This window comes from Chenopodium album, chromosome 6 (genome assembly GCF_948465745.1).
Source record: "Chenopodium album chromosome 6, dcCheAlbu1.1, whole genome shotgun sequence".
Taxonomy (NCBI): domain Eukaryota; kingdom Viridiplantae; phylum Streptophyta; class Magnoliopsida; order Caryophyllales; family Amaranthaceae; genus Chenopodium; species Chenopodium album.
In genome coordinates, this window is record NC_137839.1 from 71,976,957 (window position 1) to 71,998,204 (window position 21,248).

The following is a 21,248-nucleotide window of genomic DNA, read 5'->3' on the forward strand; positions in this document are numbered from 1 at the left end:
GGGCGCCCCCTTCGCCCGATCGGGCGCGTGTTTTGTTAGAACCTGATTAAGCTTTGTTTATTTCGTGTTTTGGGGGAGATATTTATTTTGGTTTTGTACGGATAATTAATCACTTCCTTCTCTTGGACTTTCTCTCTCTACTTAGTATTTCTCTATCTCTAGAATTCTCTCAAAACTCTTGTACTTAATTCCTTCATTAATTCCAGATTTGTTTTGGGTACAATTTCTTCCCTTTCTAATTTCAGCTATTTTAATTGTTTTCTTGTTTATGTTTTTAATTGTTTATTTGATTGGATTAGTTATGATGATTAGTGAGTAGTTTAATTCTAGGGTTTAAGGGGATCCATAATTAATATGAAGGGATAGCTTGTTATTATTGATTGTTGATATTGCATGATAATTTCCTATTGAACTGTTTTAATTCTTTGCAATTAGATTATGAATCGAGCAGATGTAATTTGGTTGTGAATGTTTAGCAATATTGAATTGATGAATCGAGCAGATGTTGATTTAATATTAAAGGCTATTTTTAATAGGAACTTAGGTCTAATAAATTGCGAGAGCCTGTTAAATCCATGTTGGTTAATAAATTGCGAGAGCCTGTTAATCATGTTATTGATGCATTGTTAATTATTAATTGCTTCGTTCTATCCCGGAATATTAATTATTGGTGAACCTGCGACCCTAGGTTTCCTTATTATTGATTCTTTTCTCCCTAAACTCATCCTTCGTAGTATAGAATTCATATTTAAAATATTGGTTACTTAGATAATCTAGATTATAACAATTAATTAGAATTAAAAAGACTTGTTTCCCTGTGGAGTTCGACCCTACTTCCCTATCTACTGTAGTTAGTGATTTAGGTAATTATTTTTTTATCAGGGGATACGACTTTACCCTGTCATGGTGCTGGCGGTGTTCTGGTATTGGTGGGGGGTCGTGGTGGGTGAGTGGCTGGGGGTCGTGGTGCTGGTGGTGTGGGGTTGTGGCTGTTGGTTGGTGGTGTAGGGTGGTGGCTTGTGGTGTGGTGGTTGGTGGTGTGGGGTGGTTAATTGATTGTTGAAAATCAGAATTGTAATTTTTTTTTTGTTAATTTATTTTTTTTGTTGATGAAAATTAGAAATTGTAATATTTTTTTGTTAATTTTTTTTTTGTAGTTGAAAATCAGAAATTGTAATATTACAACAATTAATTAATAAAAATATTAATGTTATTACATATATTTTGATTATTTATCAATTAAAGTGAAAAAAACCAAAAAAAAAAAAAAATTATTTTATTTTTTATTTTTAATACCCCTAATGGGCAGCGGTTTGGCGCCAAAACCGCTGCCCTTTCCTAAAATTGGCAAGCGGTTCTAAACCGCTTGCCATTTTAAAGACCAATTGGCAAGCCCCCTAAGGGCATGCGGTTCAGAACCGCTTCCCATTAGGGGGTTTGAACCGCTTGCCATTACGTATTTTCTACTAGTGATATACTCTTATTTTTCTATCTTGAAGCTTCTACTCCAAAGCTTCTGTTCCTTCAAAGGAACTTCTCTTCTCTTGTTCTCACTTATGAATTGTTGCTTATTCCTTGCAAAGAATTACTTCTCATTCTTCTTAGGAACTGCATACAAATGTCTAACAATACGTTTGTATGTTTAGACTCCATCTCTTTGTGTTTCCCCTTGGAAACTCTTCTTCTCTTTGTGTTCCCCATGAGGAACTTAAGCACGATCCATACATTGTACGTTGGGAACCATCTTCAATAATGATCTAACCTGCACTCAATCATCTTCTTGCTTCATGACTTGTTCATGCACATCTTAATACACATATTAGTTACATAATCATCATTTGTTCACAATCATCAAAACCTTACAACACTCACTAATTGAATGAATGAATGATAACACTAAATTCTTAAGCTCAATGTTATGTGGGAATGAAAAATGGGTCAAGGTTGGTTCGGGAATAAAATGACCTCAATTTTCACGATCTATAATGGTACTACGTATCACAGTATCGCACTACCACCTAATTGAGAATTAGAAAGGAAAAAAAACTTTACGACTTGATAAAATTGACCCAACTCCATTACTCGACTTTAGAGATGTCAATTCAGATAAATGGGTTGGTGGAGTTAGATCAGGTCGGTGGGGTGGGGTCTAATTCATATTTGAATCATGCTAAAGTGTTGTGTTTATACAAGTCGAAATCTAAATTAGTATGTTTGGGGTTGGTTTTGATTTGGGTTGTTCGAATTAGTTTTTGACACTTCTACCCGACTTGAATCATCCGATTTAAGAATAGAAAAAAAAAAAAAGATATATGTACCCTATACATGACTTTAAGTGGCTATAAAATGAAGGTCAATAACTAAGAAAAAAAAATAGAGTTTGGTAGGTGCAACAATGAGAACTCTTTTTTCACTAGGTTCACCCTTTATACCAATCCAAATTTGAAGCTTAGTTTTGAATGGTTAGATTCCTGTTCCCTCCCAATTATTGTATTTTTTCAAATGTAGGTGGGTTTTTTTTTTTTTTTTTTTTTTTTTTTTTAAGCCCATTATTGATTCTAAGGTGCTATGTACTTGTGTTAGAATTTTAGTTTTTTTAAGAAATTGTTTATATTATAAGTGTTGTTTGGCTATATTTATTAATAACGAAACCTTTTTATTCCTCTTGATTTTTTTTTTTAATTTTTTTATTTTATAAAGAACTCTTTATTTTAAAATGCTTGCAATATATACTTTAACATTTGTACTGTGCTATTAATAAATAATTTTTTATCTACATTTTGTTGTTTGTTAATGACTTTAATTTTAAATTAGGAGTGATAAAAGAAAGGAAATTTTAGAAAATAACACCACAAAAAAACACAAATTTTGATAATAACACCTTAAAAAAAAAAACTTTTATTATAACACCACAAAAAAAACCAAAAAATTGATTTCACCACCACTTGACGGATTTTTGGATGAAATCCGTTAGTGGGCCCATAACAGACACATGTCACTATCCTATTGGTTTAAAAAAAATTAATATAAAAAAAAAAATAAAAAACCCTCAACAACCAAACCCAGCCCAACCCCACCACTGGCACCACCTGTCCACCACCACCGACAGGCTAACCCAAGCCGTCGGTACCCCTGCCCCACCAAAACCGGCGAAACCACGAACCCCTGCCCCAGCTCGGCCTTGCCCCACCATCAACCACGTTATTCGCATCGAAAAACCCCCGCAACCACCACCTCCGCCACCATACACAACGAATTCCCATCCCTTACACCACTTCCGACACCCCTCCAGCCACCGAACTTGACCACTCAGGCCCTAACTTGGCCGATTTCAACCATTAGTCGCCATTTTTGTGGTGGCTAGGGTTTATGGAGTTGCGAGCTAGGGTCGAAATCGGAGCGTGGGGAAGGGGAGGGACCGGAAAAGGGATCGGGGAAGAGGAAGGGGGCTGGGATCGGGACATAAAAGGGATGGGGAGATGGGCCAAAATTGAGGCTTAGGAAGGAGATGGGGGCCGTAATCGGAGCGTAGGAAAAGCGAGGTTGCCGGAAAAGGGACTGGTAAGGGGAAGGAAGCTGGATCGGGACGGAAATGGGGTTTTCGAGGTGGTGGCTGGAGTCGCGGTGGGGCTGGGGTTGAGGCTGGAGTCGCACTGGGGTTGGGGTTGGGTTTGGGTTGGGGCTGGACTCACGGTGGATGTAGGGTAGGGGCTAGACCCCAATGCCGGCGCTGGGGTTGGGTTCTGGTGGCCGGAGCTGCGGGGCTAGGGACACAAGCGGTGGCTTGGTCGCTTGGCAGCTGTGGTGGATTTTCGGGGTTGGTTAAGGAGGGTGGGGGTGGCTGGGTGGACACTGGTGTGGCTTGGCGGCAGTGGGGGGTAGTGCCGGTGGTGGGATGTAGGGCTGCCGGTGGTGAGCTTCGTGGCTGGGCTAAGGGTTTAGGTTTTTTTTTTCAAAAAAAAAAATTATAACCAATATATAAGTGACACGTGTATTTAGTGGGTTCCACAAACGGTTTTTTTGACGGCATCCTCTATGCGGTGGTGAAATCAAATTTTTGAGATTTTTGGAGGTGTTATAATCAAAACTTTTTTTTATATGGTGTTATTATCAAAATCGTGGCTTTTTTGTGGTGTTATTTTCTAATTTTTCCTAAAAGAAATTGAAGAGTGACTGTATATAGGAGTTAGGAAAAATAATGTCAAGAAGTAGTAATAGAATTGAAGGCTGGTTAATTGGTCATCATGAAGTGGAGTAAAAGAGAAAGGCTGGAACTATGAGAATAAACATAAAGGGAAGGAAAAGAGGAGTAGATATGAGATGGATAAGACTAATCTGGCAAAATTGACCCATATTTAATTCTTCGGCACAAGACTTAGGGCCTGTTCTAATAGACTGAAATCAGCTGAACTGAACTGAATCGAACTGAGCTGAGCTGAGCTGAACTGAGCTGAACTGAACTGAGCTGAACTGAACTGAATATTTTATAAGAGAAGGAAATTAGGAGCTAAAGTGAACTGAACTAAACTGAATATTTTATAAGAGAAGGAAAATAGGAGCTGAACTGAACTGAACTTAACCGAATATTTTATAAGAGAAGGAAATTAAGAGCTGAACGGAAGTGAGCTGAACTGAACTGACCAGGCCCTTAAACTAACGATCATTGTTTTTTAATAATGATTATTTTATGAAAATAAGGTATATTGACAATTGTGACTCCACCCGACTCAAAAGTAACTCGGGGCGGATCTTAGTTGAACATGGCTTGTCGTGAATTGATCAAATTGACACCTCTGATAAAATTAAAGAAACAATACTATTGAACGGAAGCTTACCTTAATCTACATGGTGTACAGTGGAATTTATCGTCTCATCTCTGAATTTTTTTTTTACAATCGATGGACTCTAATGTACTTTTTGTAGCGAAAATATATAGCGCGACCTAATTAAAAACCAATTAAGAAGCTAGTGTATAGAGAGATTTACGTCATTCATTGGGCTTGTTTGGTTAAATGGTTCCTTGAAAAATTGATTTCCCATGGGAAGTTCCACTTACTTAGGCCCTCATAGGTAATTCACTTATTCCATTTCATGGGAAGTGGGAATTCATGGGAATGGGAATTTCTACTTCCCATGAATTGAATTTGTCAACCAAACAACTCCAAACAATTTCAATTCCTAGGAATTTCAAGTTCTCATGTTTTTATTTGTTAACCAAACAACACCCGATAAAATGGACTCTAGTTTACCTTTTGTAGCAAGAATATATAGCAAGAGCCACAATGAAAACCAATCAGAAAGCTTGTAAATGTATGTCTACACGTGGCTTACATACACTTTATTTAGTGTATTTCGTATAAGCTTTCGTATTACAATATACTTAAAAGAAAATAGAACAATAGATTTTGTAAAACTAGACCCGAGTTCCTTCGATGATCCGGGCCTATCAACCATCATCAGCGAAAGTAGCATATGTGTTCAATTTGATGACCCCATCAGGTGGTGGAGACCATCTTCTCGGACTTGACTACTGGGATTTATGAGAGAACCCATAGACGAGCTTGCTATAATTTCCATGCTCTTCAACGAGCCTATAACCTCGCTGGGATGCTGGGCTACGATGCAATATAGATTATAGAGTACTCTTGTTCTGAAAAATCTGGTTGTTCCTTTCCCCCCACACGCTCCAAGCTAGGAAATGTTCATTTTTTAATAGGAAATGTTCAATTACTAAAATGTTCAATTTTTTTTCTAGTACATGTTTAATTATTTTCCAAGTAAATGTTCATTTTTGTAGCGCAAGACCAGGACCAGACAGCTATGACGGGTCACAAGACTAGCTAAAAATTTAAATAGTAGATGTTGGAGAACAAGACCCGAGTCCCTTCAATGATCCGGCCCTATCAACCATACGCTGTAGACCGTAGTCCGAACCCAACAAAACAACCACCAGCATAGAGGTTATAGTCATAGAGTATGGACCATCCAACACCACCTCGTAACCTCGCAAATTTAAAACTCCTCAACACCACGATTCAAATTCCCCCCCTCTCTTTCTCTCCCTCTCTTTAAAAACAACTTTGCAAACAAAAAGAAAGAATTTAGCGGTGTAAACTGTAAAGCCACAAAAAAGCAAACAACTTCGAAAAATGATGCAAAGACTCTTCCGAGGAGGAAGCGTTAGCGCCGCCAAAGACAACGGCGACTCCTCGCCGGAAACTCCTTCTCCGGCATCGCGCTCTCCGGTGTCGGACTTTCAGTCGCCGTCGTCTTCTTCGCCGGCGCCGGCAGTCACTGGACCAGCTCGCCCTATTAGATTCGTGTATTGCGATGAGAAAGGAAAGTTTCGATTGGATCCAGAAGCTTTAGCGGTGCTTCAGCTTGTTAAAGAACCTATTGGTGTTGTTTCTGTTTGCGGTCGTGCTCGTCAAGGCAAGAGTTTTATTCTTAATCAGGTTGGTGGTTTTTCGTTTTTGTGGAATTAGGGTTAGGGTTTTGAATTAGGGTTTTAGTGGTGTTAATTTTGTTGTGGAAGATTGAAAAGAAGGTTAACTTTAGTTATTTATGTGTTTGTATTGCTGGAATTGTTTGCTTTGATGCTTGTAGTCTTGTTGAATGGTTTAATTTGAATGTGATTGTTTTACTGTTAATTATGTATATACGATTAGCAAATGTTATATTGATTCTAGATGGTGGCTGTTCTTGTAGTTGAATCTTTTTAACGAGGTGATTGTGTTGCGAAACTTATTTACTTTGCTCGATTGTGTTAATTAGGGATGATCTTGGGGTGTGAATGAAGAATGTAAATTGATTGTTTAGAGAATATTCCCTGATAATCCTTAAGTAGCACTATGTAATGGTAGAAGTGGAGCTGATAATTGAATTAATAAGCAGCACAGTTTTGTAAGTGCTATTGTTGTAATTGCAAGTCTTGCTACAGACACAAACTATCTACATTGCCTGCAAAATTGGCTCCGTGACTGTTATCGTGATTTGCGATAATAATTACTTCCTCCGTTAACTATTATTTGCAACAAAGAGGGTGTTTGCGGATTCCTAGGCAAAATTTGTTTGTGAGAGTTAAATGGAGAGAGAAAAAGTTGGGTGCATGTGATGAGGAGAGAGATAGAGAGAAATGATTACCTAAAAAGGAAAAAAAAACATTTGTTGCACATAATAGTTAGCATCCATTTATAGTATATGTTGCAAATAACCGTTAACGGAGGTAGTACATAACTTACAACTTTCTTTGAGGATTGATTATATGCTTTAGGCAATCAAATTATGTCTAGAGAGATTAAAGCTCCTTTTTTTTTTCTTCTTTTCTGGATTTTCATGCAATTAAATGTTTTTTTTTTTTTTTTTTTTTTTTTTTTTATTTTTTTTTTTATTTTTAATGCGGGTAAAATGAATTAAAAAGACGAGAAAGTGTGACCAAAGCTCTGTTTGTTTAGGTGGAAAACATTTTACATGACAACATTTCCTTGAATTTTTTCTCTCTAAAACAAACTAAGCCTAATAAAAAAATGTGAACTCAATGAGTTGTATTATTGCCGTTAAATATAGAAATGATGTTGGACTTTACTCTGTTATTTAATGTTTTGCACCTTTGTAATACAATATAATTTTCATGTAAAATGTACTTCCTGCGTGTTTTATTTATTTATTATTTTTATAATTGCAACATTTCTACGATGTACATTATTAGCATACTCAATTTCAATTACATTTCGTGATTTATACTAAATGAAAAGAGTCATATGGGATTTTGTTAGATATGTCTCAATATAATTTAATTTTTATCATTTCTACAAATGTATAATTAAAGATATTAACAGTTGAAGTTATTCATTGGCAAGAAAAGCAGAAATGTTGAAAGTAAAAAAATACTGAGGAAGTTTATGCCCTCCGTAGCTTCAAGCCTCCAACTATACTTGGTTGATTCTGGCTTTGCCACTGAGCTGCAATAATATCTCAGTTTTAAGCTTTATTGTATCTTTTCTTTAGTCTATATCTCTTTGTTGTAGTGACACATTAAGATGGCAAAGCCAGCTAGAGCTTTGCATTCCAGCATATCCATCTGAAGCGAGGTACCATGTGATGATATTTGTGTCTTAAGCTTTTGATGCTTAAATTACATTAATTTGTGTCTTTGACTCTTGAGTGTTTGATGCTTATTCTACAATTATTTGCCTCCTTTGTTCATGCTCTTATTCAAGTTAAATTCCCAGTTTTGCTTGTCATTAGCTAGTGACCATTGTAATACAAATTACTTTTGTTTTGTTATATTCCTTTTTTTTTTTTTGTTTACAAATTTGAAATTGTTATTAAATCGATTGTTTTACATGGTCCATGTACTGTTTAGCTTCTAGGCAGGAGCAGTGGATTTCAAGTTGCATCTACCCATAAGCCGTGCACCAAAGGGCTTTGGCTGTGGAGCGTTCCGCTAAAGAGGACTGCGTTAGATGGAACTGAATATAACTTAATTCTCTTGGACAGTGAGGGGATTGATGCCTATGATCAGACGGTTAGAATTCCCTACTTATTGTGTTTGGCAGTAATTTATTTTTGGACTTGATTGTTAAGGGCATCATATTTCTCAATCCATTTTTGGTTCTTCAATCTCTATCCTTCCATCACACAAGAAATGAGGAGAGAGATATAGAGAGGAGGAAAGGGATGATCCAACCATCACATGAACCAATGATCTGCCTCGCTCTATTTCTTTCCTTCCATGGGCTATGGCACAAGAACAAAGGATGAGAGAGACTCATAATTCAAAATTGGATCATGAGGATAGATGCTCTAAGCAAGCACTAGTTAGTGTTAGATTTGCATAGGGTGGTCTAGCATCATTGTTTATATTGTTTTTTTTTTTTTTTTTTTTTTTTTTTTTTTTTTTTTTTTTTTTGCCAATCATCTATTTTCTTGAAGTGTTTTAGATATATCCTTTGTTTTAATCGGAGCCTTCTTCAGGGAACATACAGCACCCAGATCTTTTCCTTGGCTGTCCTGTTGTCCAGCATGTTCATCTACAACCAGGTTAGAAACATGTCTGTTTTTGTTTATTGTCAATTAATTGCATGAATATCTTGAATTTTCAATCCATGTGATGTATGGTGTTTGATATATTGCAAAATTCAAACACTGCTCTCTGACTATAATATCAGGTCAAAATTTGAACATGTGGTACATGTTTGTTTTTGTTTCTTGTCAATAAATTGCTTTTTCGATGTAATTCTTGATTGCTTTTATTTTTTTCTAGCTGTGTGCCTGTGTGATATATTGGTGTTTGATAAACGAATACTTCACAAATGCAAATACTGATCTCTGAATACAAATTTAGAGTCAGAATTTGGTACATTAATTTTTCCAATATCTGATTCAGATGGGTGGAATTGATGAGGCTGCACTTGATCGCCTCTCTCTTGTTACTGAAATGACCAAACATATTCGAGTGAGAGCTTCTGGAGGCAAGACATCAGCTTCTGAGCTAGGACAGTTCTCTCCAATCTTTGTTTGGCTTTTAAGGGTAATTTCTTTTGTAGCATGTCCAGCAACTGATTCAACTTTGTATATGTTTTAGGAATGATCTTGTCAAATATTGCTTTTCAGGACTTCTATTTGGACTTGACTGAAGATAATAGGAAAATAACTCCCAGAGATTATCTGGAGCTTGCTTTGAGACCTGTTCAAGGAGGTGCAAAAGATGTTTCTGCCAAGAATGAGGTATTTGCTAGCAAGAAATATGGAAACAAGCATATATTTGGAGAGACTATTGTTTCCAGCAATTGATTGGACACAAATATGTAACACTCCGTTCTTTTTGTATATCGTTTTGTTCTTAGATTTGCTAATGTAAAGAATACTCTTTGTTACTTTAGATGCTGTGTTTTGTGTGTATGAATCATGATGAGAGAGTTCTTATTATGTTAAATATATTATACATGTCCAGTTAAAACTTCTCATGCAAAATGTTATCATGATTAGATTCGGGAGTCAATTCGAGCTCTTTTTCCAGATAGAGAATGCTTCACTCTTGTGCGGCCACTAAACAATGAAAGTCAACTCCAGCGCATGGACCAACTCTCAGTTAGTATTTCACCTATTTGCTGTTGTGTATATGTATATATATATATATATATATATATATATATATATATGTTACAGAGTATTATTTTTTTTTAATTAATCTTTTGATAGTCTACTGAGACGATATTCCTACGTGCAGTTGAACAAATTGAGGCCAGAATTTAAATCTGGTTTGGATGCGTTGACAAGGTTTGTGTTTGAGAGAACTAGGCCAAAGCAAATGGGAGCGACCACAATGAATGGACCAATGCTAGCTGGTATTACACAATCATTTTTGGATGCATTAAATCATGGGGCAGTCCCTACCATTACGTCTTCTTGGCAGGTCAGTATTCAGTTATAGTATTACATTCGTGTTACTTGAAGCAAGGTATTTTCATTTTTATTATCTTTGATGCAAATAGATTTTATCGCCAGAGTTTACCAGTTTCTTTATATTGATTTGGACTTTCTAAATCTGAGCTTCCTTGACTATATTTAGAGCAATCGTGTTGCTATCATCCATGGTTTTGTATAGTATTACCTGTGATAATTTGAATTTGCACTGCTGTAGATGTTTCTGTGGAATTTGCTTTCCTTGTACTTTGTCTGATTTGATTGAAAAGCAAAAATGTGTACAAGCACTGTACAGTGTTGTGCGTTGACCTTCACTTTCAATATGAAATGGTCAATGCCTTACTCCTCTAGGCACGCAAGATTTATTTGTTTAGTAACTACGTGGGTAAGGAGGGGCCCTTTAAGTCAAATTCAAAATCAATAACTGATGCCAAAGGAACAGATAATAAGCAAAGGCTCTTTCTTTATCTGAAATTTTATATGAAGTACACAGTATAAATAATGTAGGAAAACATGTTCTTGTACCCTTTTTATGGGGTTATATATATTCACTTTTGAAAGAAGGGAAACATTTCCTCATAATTTATCTCATCACAATTCTAAATTAAGTTTTTCAGAGAACATGTATCAAAATACTGTTTTTTATACAATTATACACGATTTTTTGTTCTTTCTAATTGGCTTAAGGAACTTCTGTGTGATATATTTTCTGCCCAACCAAATGAAGCCTGAAGGCCTTGCTGTCTAGCCATTATAGTCCAACCATTAGATATTTCATACGTGGAAATACTAATGATTGGATGTGTAATTTGATGGTCCATAATTCTTTACTCCTTGAGATCACATTTCTGTATAGGACTAAAGGTATGACAATTATGCTGTCCTTGACTTCATGAGGGCTTTGGGTTCGGTCTCCTTATATATATATATATATGTATATTTAGTTTTCATTAGTACCTCAAGGGTTATTTTTTTTACCTCAACTCATAACCTTGAATGCCAATATCTAAATTTTGAACCATAACATGTTAATGAATAAGTACATTTTTTTTTTTTTTTTTTGCATTTTCATTAGTGGTGGAGGTAGCCAACGGTACATTGGCTATTCAACTTGAACATGTCCCGAATAAGAAAAAGCTCACTGAAAAGGATGTGGTTTCTATGACACACGTATATTCTATTATATTTTTGCGTCATCTCTTTTTTTCTTTTCCCATGCTGACAATAATTTATATTTTGAGAGTAAGAGACATTGAAGTTGACAAGCTCCTGATCATGTTCTTCTATTGACTTAAACACCCAAATGACCCAATCCTTTTATAGTTCCCGATTATCACTTGATGGTATCCTTTTTAGATTGTAGATTTAGATCCAGTAAAATTTGCGATATGTTCTCATGATGGTGTACTTCTGTAATGAACTGACTTAGGGAAGGGTATTATGGGTAGTTTAGTATCTTAGTAGTTATCAAATGTAGTTTGGGCAATTTGGGAAGTCTAGTATTATTAGGTTAGTAGTTTGTAACCTTGTATAAATAGAGAGAGGGGAGAAAGTAGAAAGCAGGCAGAATTTTGGAGTGAATCCCTGGGAGTGTTGTGACCTTAAGTCACTATTTGGAGAGTTGTGACCTCAAGTCACTAATATGAGTTTTGTAGGCTAAACCTACTAGCTTTTGTAAGAAACCATTAATCTGTTTAATCAAATTTCCAAGCTTTCCCCTTCAAATTTCCTCTTAATCAGTATAGTATACAAGTCAGATTTGGTAGTCCATTACAACTTCACATTCAATTTGAATTACTTGTGCATCCCTATCATATGTGTAGTATCTATTCCTTTTTCTGATACGTTTTTAGGCTTTCCCTTTCCCTTTTATTTCAGAAGTATAATCTTCATAAAATAGTGGGATCGATATAGTCAAAAGTAACAATCAAAGGCATATACTCCTTTTTTTTTTTTTTTAATTTTTTTTTAATATTTTTTATAAGTATTTCACTTACCAAATGTTGCTGTTTTTTTAAGCGTTACATTTCCATTTTTGCAAACAACTTCATTTTGATATAGCATCTCTTTATCCCCTAAAAAAAATATAGCATCTCTTTCTTCTCATGGTCCCTACTTAAACCCAATACTATATTTTTTTTATTGTATCTTTTCCTCTCACATCCCTTATTTTTCATTAAAATATTAATTGATTGACTTAGTTAAAATAAATACCCTCCTTCATTTTTTTAAATTTTTTTTTATAAAATAATCTTGAAATGGTCTATGCATTGAAAAAAGTCAATGATTGATGATAAATGTTGATAGGAAAAATAATTAGGCAATAAAAAAATACTATGGAGTACAATATTGTCAAATGACTCAAATATAAATTAGATGTTGCAACATCCAATTAAAAAAAAAGCAACTAATGAAGGCTTGCGATAGTAAAAGATAGTAAAAAAAGTTTAGTTTCCCTCTAAATTACCTTTTTTTTTTTCCATCTAGTTTTTACTTAATATTTAACATTTATTTTTTCATAATGTGTATGCGTGACAAAATTTAATACATATAATAAAGTAATTAGTTTCTTAAAATACCTTACACCTAGTTGACTTTATGACCAAAGAAAATAAAGATATACTTCCTCCGTTTTCCTTAGTGTTACTCACTTTCCGTTTTCCTCCGTATTCTAACTTCTATACGCTTTTACTTTATTCCATACATGCGTGATCTCCATTTTCACTTTTCCTTGGTATGTGTTTTTATAGTAAATGAGTAGATCCCTTGTGGTGAGACCCCCTCTTATGGTGAGAACTCCAACGTGGGTTGTTAGATCCGACGTCTATTAAATAAATCTTCATTAAGGGTATTGTTGTAATTTAGGTTCAAAGTTTTACAATATTACGAAAACTGCCATTAATGAAACTCTTTATATCGTGACAATATCTAACGGCCCATGATGGGGTTCTCACCATAAAAAGTTTCCACCTAAGGGTTAATGAGTATCAATAAATATATTTTACTCAAAGTTAATAAGAGAGAAAAGTGGTAAGGCTGAAAATAATTGTTGTTACAGTTTAATTGTCCCCAATGTACATTGATGGTATGGGGCAATATATTAGGGACAGCGTAAAAGGATAGTGGGGCAAACTTTAAGGGACGGAGTGGGTATGTGGTAAAGGAATTTTCTCGTTTGCAAGTTTACCTTGTCTTTGCCTCCCCCCCCCCCCCCCCCCCCCCTCCCCCCCTTTACCTTGTTGTTGTTGACTAATTAGAAAAATGGTGACCCAATTCTCAGTGTAATGTGATCAACTCTACCAGCAGACTTGTTGACTAATTAGAAAAATGGTGACCCAAATCTAATGCATCAATTCTTTGATCTGTAGAGTGTTGAAGAATCTGAGTGCAGAAGGGCATATGATTCAGCTACTGAGGAATATATGTCCTCTTTTGATCGTTCTAAGCCAGCCGAGGAAGTAAGTTTGGGTCCCAATAAAAAATTATATTGTGTCTCTGTTACATATTTTTAACTGTTTTGATTTTAGGCAGCACTAAGAGAAGCGCATGAAGTGGCTGTCCAGAAGGCTTTGGGTATCTTCAATGCTTGTGCTGTGGGGGCTGGTCCAGTCAGGCAGAAATTTGAGAAGCTACTCCAGACATTTTTTAAGAAGGCTTTTGAGGTACTAAATATACTACTAACAATTTCTGTTAACTATCCTTATTCCTTCATGTGCATTTTTTTTAATGCCTGGAGTACTGATTGCATCCATTGGAGGCGGTCTACTGCAGTCTCAGATATGGTGATTAAATTACTTGGTAAATGTTCAGTAGTATAAAATGTTCCTGAACAGATGTTGGAGTGTGGTGGCGAGTTTTTCTCTTGAAGACTTTGCTACAATGCCTTGTTACTTGAGGATAACTATAGTTAGCAGTTGACAACTAACCTTTTTGGCTTATATGGTGCTTCAGTTTTATTTTTTGGTCTCAATGTGCTATTTCTGATAATTTAAGAAACGGTGTGTTTAATTATTATTCCAGCTTTACACAACTATCTACTGGGATGAAATTGAGCACATTTACTGTAAAATACTACTTGTGTACTTCCTCCGTTTTCCTTTTATTGCACCATAAGGACTTTTACACTACTCACTTAATCTTCTTTGACCATCATTTTTGTTTTATCCATTAGGAAAAACATAGTCATGTGGGATTTAATTAGATTCGTCTCGACTATTTTTCAAATATCATTTTTTTTTTACAAAAGTATAATTGAAGATATTAATAACTAAAGTAATGCATTGGCAAGCATGAAATCCCTAATGGTGCAATAAAAAAAAGAACGGAGGAAGTATTATTGTTGGAGCTTTTAAGTCAGTTGTGTACCAGATGGTGCTTAATGATTGATCAGTGGCAAGACTGTATTGTAGACTGTCAAACATGTTGGTCGGTTCTAGTTTTTTGGGGTTGCTTTGCCTTTTTGGTACCAACGTTAATTATGATCTTAAAATATTTACCCTGGTTAAATCAGTTTTCTCTCAGATGAGTAAGGTTGGGTTGTCTTGTTGGGTCTAATTTTACAATATTCACATTAATTTTAATTGGATGGGCTGCACAATCTAAATATTCGAGTGTGAAGTACATTTTGAACTGTAATTTTGTGGTCTTTTGAGATCTGAAGATTGGTTGGATCATTTTCTGACAGGTGTGCTGATTTTCGGGTAGAATACTCATTGTCTGGATTTTTGTGAATCCCTGATTATTTTACTGATTATCCAGGATTACAAAAGAAATGCTTATATGGAGGCAGAGATGAAATGCTTGAATGCTATTCAGAATATGGAAAAGAGATTGCGAGCAGCTTGTCATTCTGCCGATGCAAAGTTGGAGCAAGTCTTTAAGGTGATTTGTTTTTGTAGCTCTTACTCTTTTCTTCAGATTTCGATTTTGATTTCTTGCACAATCCTTTTACTCTATTATATACACGTATTTATAGATTTTTCTTTTTTCTTATTTTGTTATGTATGCTTACCTTGTTTAATTTCTTCTTCATTGCCGATCAAGCAAACTTCTGGAAGCTACTTTGCTATTTGTTCAATTGACCATTTCCTCTTTGTGTATCATAGACAACACTCCTGAGAGTCTGAGACTAGTTTTGTAGGATTATTAGGTCTGTTTCAGAAGAGGTACATAAATTCTCTTGCTATTCATAGTATTGGTTTTTAACTTTCTGTTCCTGTAACCTTGTAATATCACTAATAAGTTCAATCCTGGATAGGTATTCTTGGGGTATTATATCTTTAATTTTCCCTCAATATTCAAAGCTTCATTTGCAATTGTCAGTTTAATGCTGTCAAGTTCAGAGCCATGTCTCATTGGGCAAGTATAGTTTCTGGTTTGCAAAGGTAGAAACATAAAGTAGTTCCTTCAAGGGCTGGGCTTGGTCCAACTATGTATTGTTTTAAAGGGTAGTGACGGGGATTGAGTGATGGTAGAGAGTGGTAGTTTCTGCAATTTGCTTGTAAAGTCTTTTAGAGGTCTTTAGGAACGGGCGGAGGGAGTAAAAGTCAGTAACATTGATAAATGGCAAAAAGCACAAAATACATGATAACACCAGATCTTAAATCGCAAAAAATTCTATTGTGCTCTACATGCCTACACTTGGAAGTCAGGTTGACATCACTCATCACTCACATAAATATTACCGTGAATTTTCTTTACAATTTTTTAGTTTCTGGGCCCTATAAAGAAAAAAACATCTACCATTCCCAAGCATGGCCTTGATGAAACTCTCATGGATTCCAAATGTCACAGTGAATTTTCTATAGACATCAAATTTTACCTTGCGAGCCACTGTTATAAGTGTTTTTTTTTACTTCCTTTGTTTTGCTATTATTGCACCACTTGCTTTTTAAGGAGGCTTCAGAAATATTGCACTATAACCATTTTAGGAAAACAAATCTCTCACACTTCCCATTGTAAATGCCTAATATACCCTTGTTAATACATGTTTCTTTAGTTTATTCTTACAATCTCATAGCTAATTTTGTAATTTTTCTTTCCTCTTCCTTTTCCCCACAACAAAAATATATTGTGTTCTCCCTCCATGGTGCAATATAAATAATGGGTGACTGTTGGGTGTTGGTTGTGGTTGGGTGGAGCTCCTAGATTTATTAATCATCCCCACTTTTTCTCCTACCCTTGATTACATGTCATTTACTTTCTTAAACAACCCTTGACAAATTTTACCTTGGACTGTGTGCAAGCCTCTTTGTTTCTCATAATATGTAACGGAGTATATTCGTTTTTGTAGTGTACTGAATTTCAAAATCTGCTACTTGTTTATTCTGTTTGTGCCCTACTGTTCAAAGAAGACTAAAGGAAAGATGTTGAGCTGCATTTTCCTGTTTGCTGCTTATGTGTGTTGATATATTAAACTTTGTGGTGGCACTTGATGTCATGACATGATGATATTTGCAAGTGGGTGCACATTTCACTACATCTATACATTCTTGCTATCTTGCATTTGGTAACTCTTATTTGGAGAACAATTTGATATGCAGATCCTCGATGACCTTTGTTCAGAATTTGAAAAGTCAACTTACGGTCCTGAAAAATGGCATAGACTTGCAAATTTTCTTCTTCAAAGGTTCGCATACCTCTTTTTCTTTGAAATTTCTTATTGTCGATTGGGCTTAACTGAACCTTGAAGTTTTCCAGCTTGGAAGGTCCAATCGCAGACCTTGTCAGGAAGAAAATAGATCAGGTCACGTCTGAGAAAAGTTCCTTAAGTTTGAAGTGTCGATCTATCGAAGATAAGATGAATATGCTCAACAAACAGTTGGAAGCAAATGAGAAGTCAAAATCTGAGTATATGAAGCGTTATGAGGATGCTATAAATGAAAAGAAGAAGGTTGCTGATGAGTATATGAGCCATATTACTTCTTTGCAGAGTAAATGCAGCTCCTTGGAAGAAAAATCTTCTGGCTTGTTGAAATCTCTAGAGTCTGTTAGGCAGGAATCTTCTGATTGGAAAAGGAAATATGAGTATGTCCTATCAAAAAAGAAAGATGAAGAAGAACAAGCGAGTGCTGATAGAGATGCTCTCAAGTCCAGAACTAGTGCTGCAGAAGCAAGACTGGCTGCTGCTCGTGAACAAGTTCAATCTTCTCAAGAGGAAGCGGATGAGTGGAAAAGAAAATATGATATTGCTGTTCGAGAAGCTAAAGCAGCCCTCGAAAAGGCAGCTGTTGTGCAGGAGCGTGCGGATAAGACTAGGCAATCCCGGGAAGATACTATTAGAAGTGAATTTTCTAGTAGTCTGGCAAAGAAGGTCTTTATTGATTTTTGTAAAATTAATGGTTTTTTTGCCTTTACTGTCCTGTTATATTAACATATTTCTCAATAACGTGTTGTTGCAAATCTTGCAATTAATAGTTTCACAACAGATTTATAGTGAGCTCAAATACTCACATGCTAATCTTTGTTCTGATTTTAATGTTACAGGAAGAGGAAATTAAGAAGCAAGCAGCAAATATTGAGCATGCGGAGCAGAGATTAGCAGCTTTGAGTTTTGAGTTGAAGGTATTTTTTTTTATATTTTTTGATGAATAAGCATTGAATGCATCTTTTTTTTTTTTTTTTTTTTTTTTTCCTAAAAAAAAAGACAAATAAAAAAGTCATTAGTACTTGTAGTTGTTGCAGATGGTATGTCCTTAATATTTTTCAGGTATATACAGAATAATAATATCCAGTATGTTCTTTTAAGTGTTCTTTGGCACTAACGACCTTGCGAAAGAATAATTCATTGGCTAGTTGATGATTTCAAAAAGACTTGAATCTTCTGTCTTTTTGAAATGAAGTCTACTAAATAGATTTTTTGTAAGCATTTTATGCTTTCTTTAGTATACAAGTGTAATTATTAGATCTACATTCTTTCCCTCAGGCTGCTGAATCCAAGGTAGCTAGCTATGAGCTGCAAATAGCTGGCATGAGAAGTGACATAAAGGAGTTGAATGAGAAGCTGGATGCTGCAAATGCTACTGCGCAATCATATGAGAGAGAAGCTAGCACACTTGAGCAGGAAAAAGTACATCTGGAGCAGAAATACCAGTCTGAGTTCAAGAGGTTTGATGAGGTGCAAGAAAGATGTAGAATTGCTGAAAAAGAAGCAAAAAGAGCTACTGAGGTGGCTGATAAAGCACGATTAGATGCAGCTGCTGCTCAGAAGGAAAAAAATGAAATTCAGCGAACAGCTATGGAAAGATTGGCCCATATCGAGCGTGCTGAGAGGCAAATTGATCACTTGGAGAGAGAGAAAAGTGACCTGGCAAATGAACTGGAAACACTCCGTACATCCGAAACGGATGCCAATGCTAAAGTAAGTCTGCTGGAGGCTCAGGTTGAAGAAAGGCAGAAAGAAATTGAATTGCTGATGAAATCTAACAGTGAGCAAAGAGCTAGCACTGTTCAAGTACTGGAGAGTCTCCTTGAGACTGAACGTGTTGCAAGGGGAGAAGCAAATCGCCGTGCAGAGGCACTCTCTCATCAGCTGCAGGCTACCCAAGCGAAACTTGACATGGTCCAGCAAGAGCTGACATCTGTTCGTTTGAATGAGTCTGCCCTTGATGCCAAGCTGAAGTCTGCCTCACATGGGAAACGTGCCAGGGTGGATGAGCATGATGTGGCAGTGGACTCTGCGGAGGATATGGATGTTGATAAAGCAAGGGTAAGCAAAAGAAGAAAAAGTACGATCAGTCCACTACAGCAAGCAGCCTCAGCAGGTGATTGTGATTCTGTTTTTACGGGTGATGATGATGAAAGCAGTCAGCAAAATGACACGCAAGACTATAGAAAGTTCACCATTCAGAAGCTCAAGCAAGAGCTCACTGAACACAATTTCGGTGATGAGGTGTTTAAGCTTCGGGCCCCTGCTAAGAAGAAAGATTATATTGCTTTGTATGAAAAATACATCCTGAACAAGTCCTGATCAACCGGTTAACGTTGCTAGATTTGGACAGAAGATTCAGCTCTAGTTCAAGTTTCTTTTATTAGATGAGATTAGTTGGGGAGGGCTATTAATTCTCTGGATAAAAGGGTTTTGTGTTGATACATTGCCTCTGACCTGAAATCATTCTACCGTATCATTTTGGTCTTTCTGGGAGAGTGAGACAGGAACATCAGTGGCGAAATTGCCTGGTTTTGCTGTAACTACTGTAGGTCTAACATTAAGGAGCATGATAATGTATATTCTTTTTAGGTTCAGTTAGTTTCTGCGAGAAACAGAGTGTCGCGAAGTTTTAATTTTCATTGCTTTTCTATGATGTGTAGGTCTAACGGTCAGAGTTGCTCTTTCAGAGGATTATGGTAGTTTCAGTCCAAAACTGATAGTGGATTTGATGTATTATGCGTGTTGATTTATGTTAAAGATTAAAACTGTATTCCTTGCTGATTCAGTGAAAATTCTTCAATCTGGTAAAGTACGAGTGATGATATATTTACCGTTTACGAATTATGTCTTGCTTAATCGAGTGTAGAATGGCAACAGGTTTAGTGGTTTACTCTCTTTGGTAAATCCACGAGATGTTTGCTTGCTTCACTTTTGTGCAAGTGGCCAACTGCACGTTATAAGGATCTATTGCTTGTGGCTTCCAAGGGCTCCTTAGCGCAAATTAATATTCAAAATGCTTGATTGATGCTTGGAGTTGGCAACCATAAATTAAGGTCCTGTTTGGTTTGATGTAAAAGGTTTTCATGGAAAATGAATTTTCTATTTTTTTTCATTTTTCTTTGTTTGGTTTGTTAAGGAGTGGAAAACAATTTTTCCAAGGGTGGAAAATTCCATCCTTAATAATGGGAAAACATTTTACTTTCCAAAACAAGGGAAGCCACATTTTCCTCTTTCCTCCTTACCTCTTTTTTTACTTCCTTCTCATTCATCCTTACATTTCCACTCTTATTTTTTATTTTTCTTGAATTTTTCTTATATGCAACCAAACAAAGGAAAAATAATTTGTAATTGTGTTTTTCCTTGAAAATATGTTTTCCATGAAAACTAATTTTTCATTGAAAATGTTTTACATTAAACCAAACGGGGCCTAAGTGGGCCTATGTGCTAGGGTGAAGGCGGGAAGAAGAGGGTCAAAAAATCTCAAAATTCTACCAAAATTGAATATAGATTACTGAGGAATAGACAAGGGCCAAAATTAGGAAGATCTTTGCATAATGGTGCACAAGAATGGTATGCACTAATTTAAAAATGAAAGAATATAAGTACGCCTTATTAATTATTATATTTCGTATAATATTACCTTCGTTAATCTAAGTCTTGTTTACTTTTCGTTTTATTGGTTCTTCTAGAAAGAACTCTGCACAATGGTGCACAAGAATGGAATATGCTAATTTTAAAATTAAAGGATATAAGTATGACTTATTAATTATTGTATAATACGAGGTGCTACCTTTGTTTTTCTAAGTCTTATTCGCTTTTCGTTTTATCCGTTTTCAAAGTTCTATTCACTTTTATTTTACTCCTTTTATGATAGGTTTCTATTCATGTTTATCATCCACAATTCCACTTTGTAGAGCCCTATTTTATTTAATAAATCTTTTGCTTAATACGGAGTACAAGTACTTGCATGTATGGTTTCTATTTTTATTTTTTTTACTTAGTTTGTGTAGCTAGAATAACCATGTAAGTCTCAGTAAAATGAAGGTTGTATATTATGAAAAAGAAGACATAAAATTTTCATTTTTTTTCTTTATACTTTCACTACTTTCTTTTAAATATAAGACACGTTTTTGCATGCTTTTTTAAGAGCTACTATTTGGTTTCGTATTAA

General features: G+C 35.6%; 1 protein-coding gene across 1 annotated transcript; it reads left to right on the forward strand.

Moving 5' to 3' along the window:
- Positions 1 to 6,063: 6,063 nt before the first annotated feature.
- On the forward strand, positions 6,064 to 19,886 carry LOC145636239 (uncharacterized). Its single transcript, XM_081687741.1, has 14 exons — positions 6,064 to 6,455; positions 8,366 to 8,527; positions 8,977 to 9,042; positions 9,389 to 9,532; positions 9,616 to 9,729; positions 9,991 to 10,092; positions 10,232 to 10,417; positions 13,797 to 13,886; positions 13,956 to 14,090; positions 15,187 to 15,309; positions 16,971 to 17,056; positions 17,128 to 17,740; positions 17,914 to 17,991; positions 18,353 to 19,886. The coding sequence occupies exons 1-14, from the start codon at positions 6,150 to 6,152 to the stop codon at positions 19,394 to 19,396; spliced, it is 3,249 nt and encodes a 1,082-aa protein (XP_081543867.1). The 5' UTR covers positions 6,064 to 6,149; the 3' UTR covers positions 19,397 to 19,886.
- The last annotated feature ends 1,362 nt before the right edge of the window (positions 19,887 to 21,248 follow it).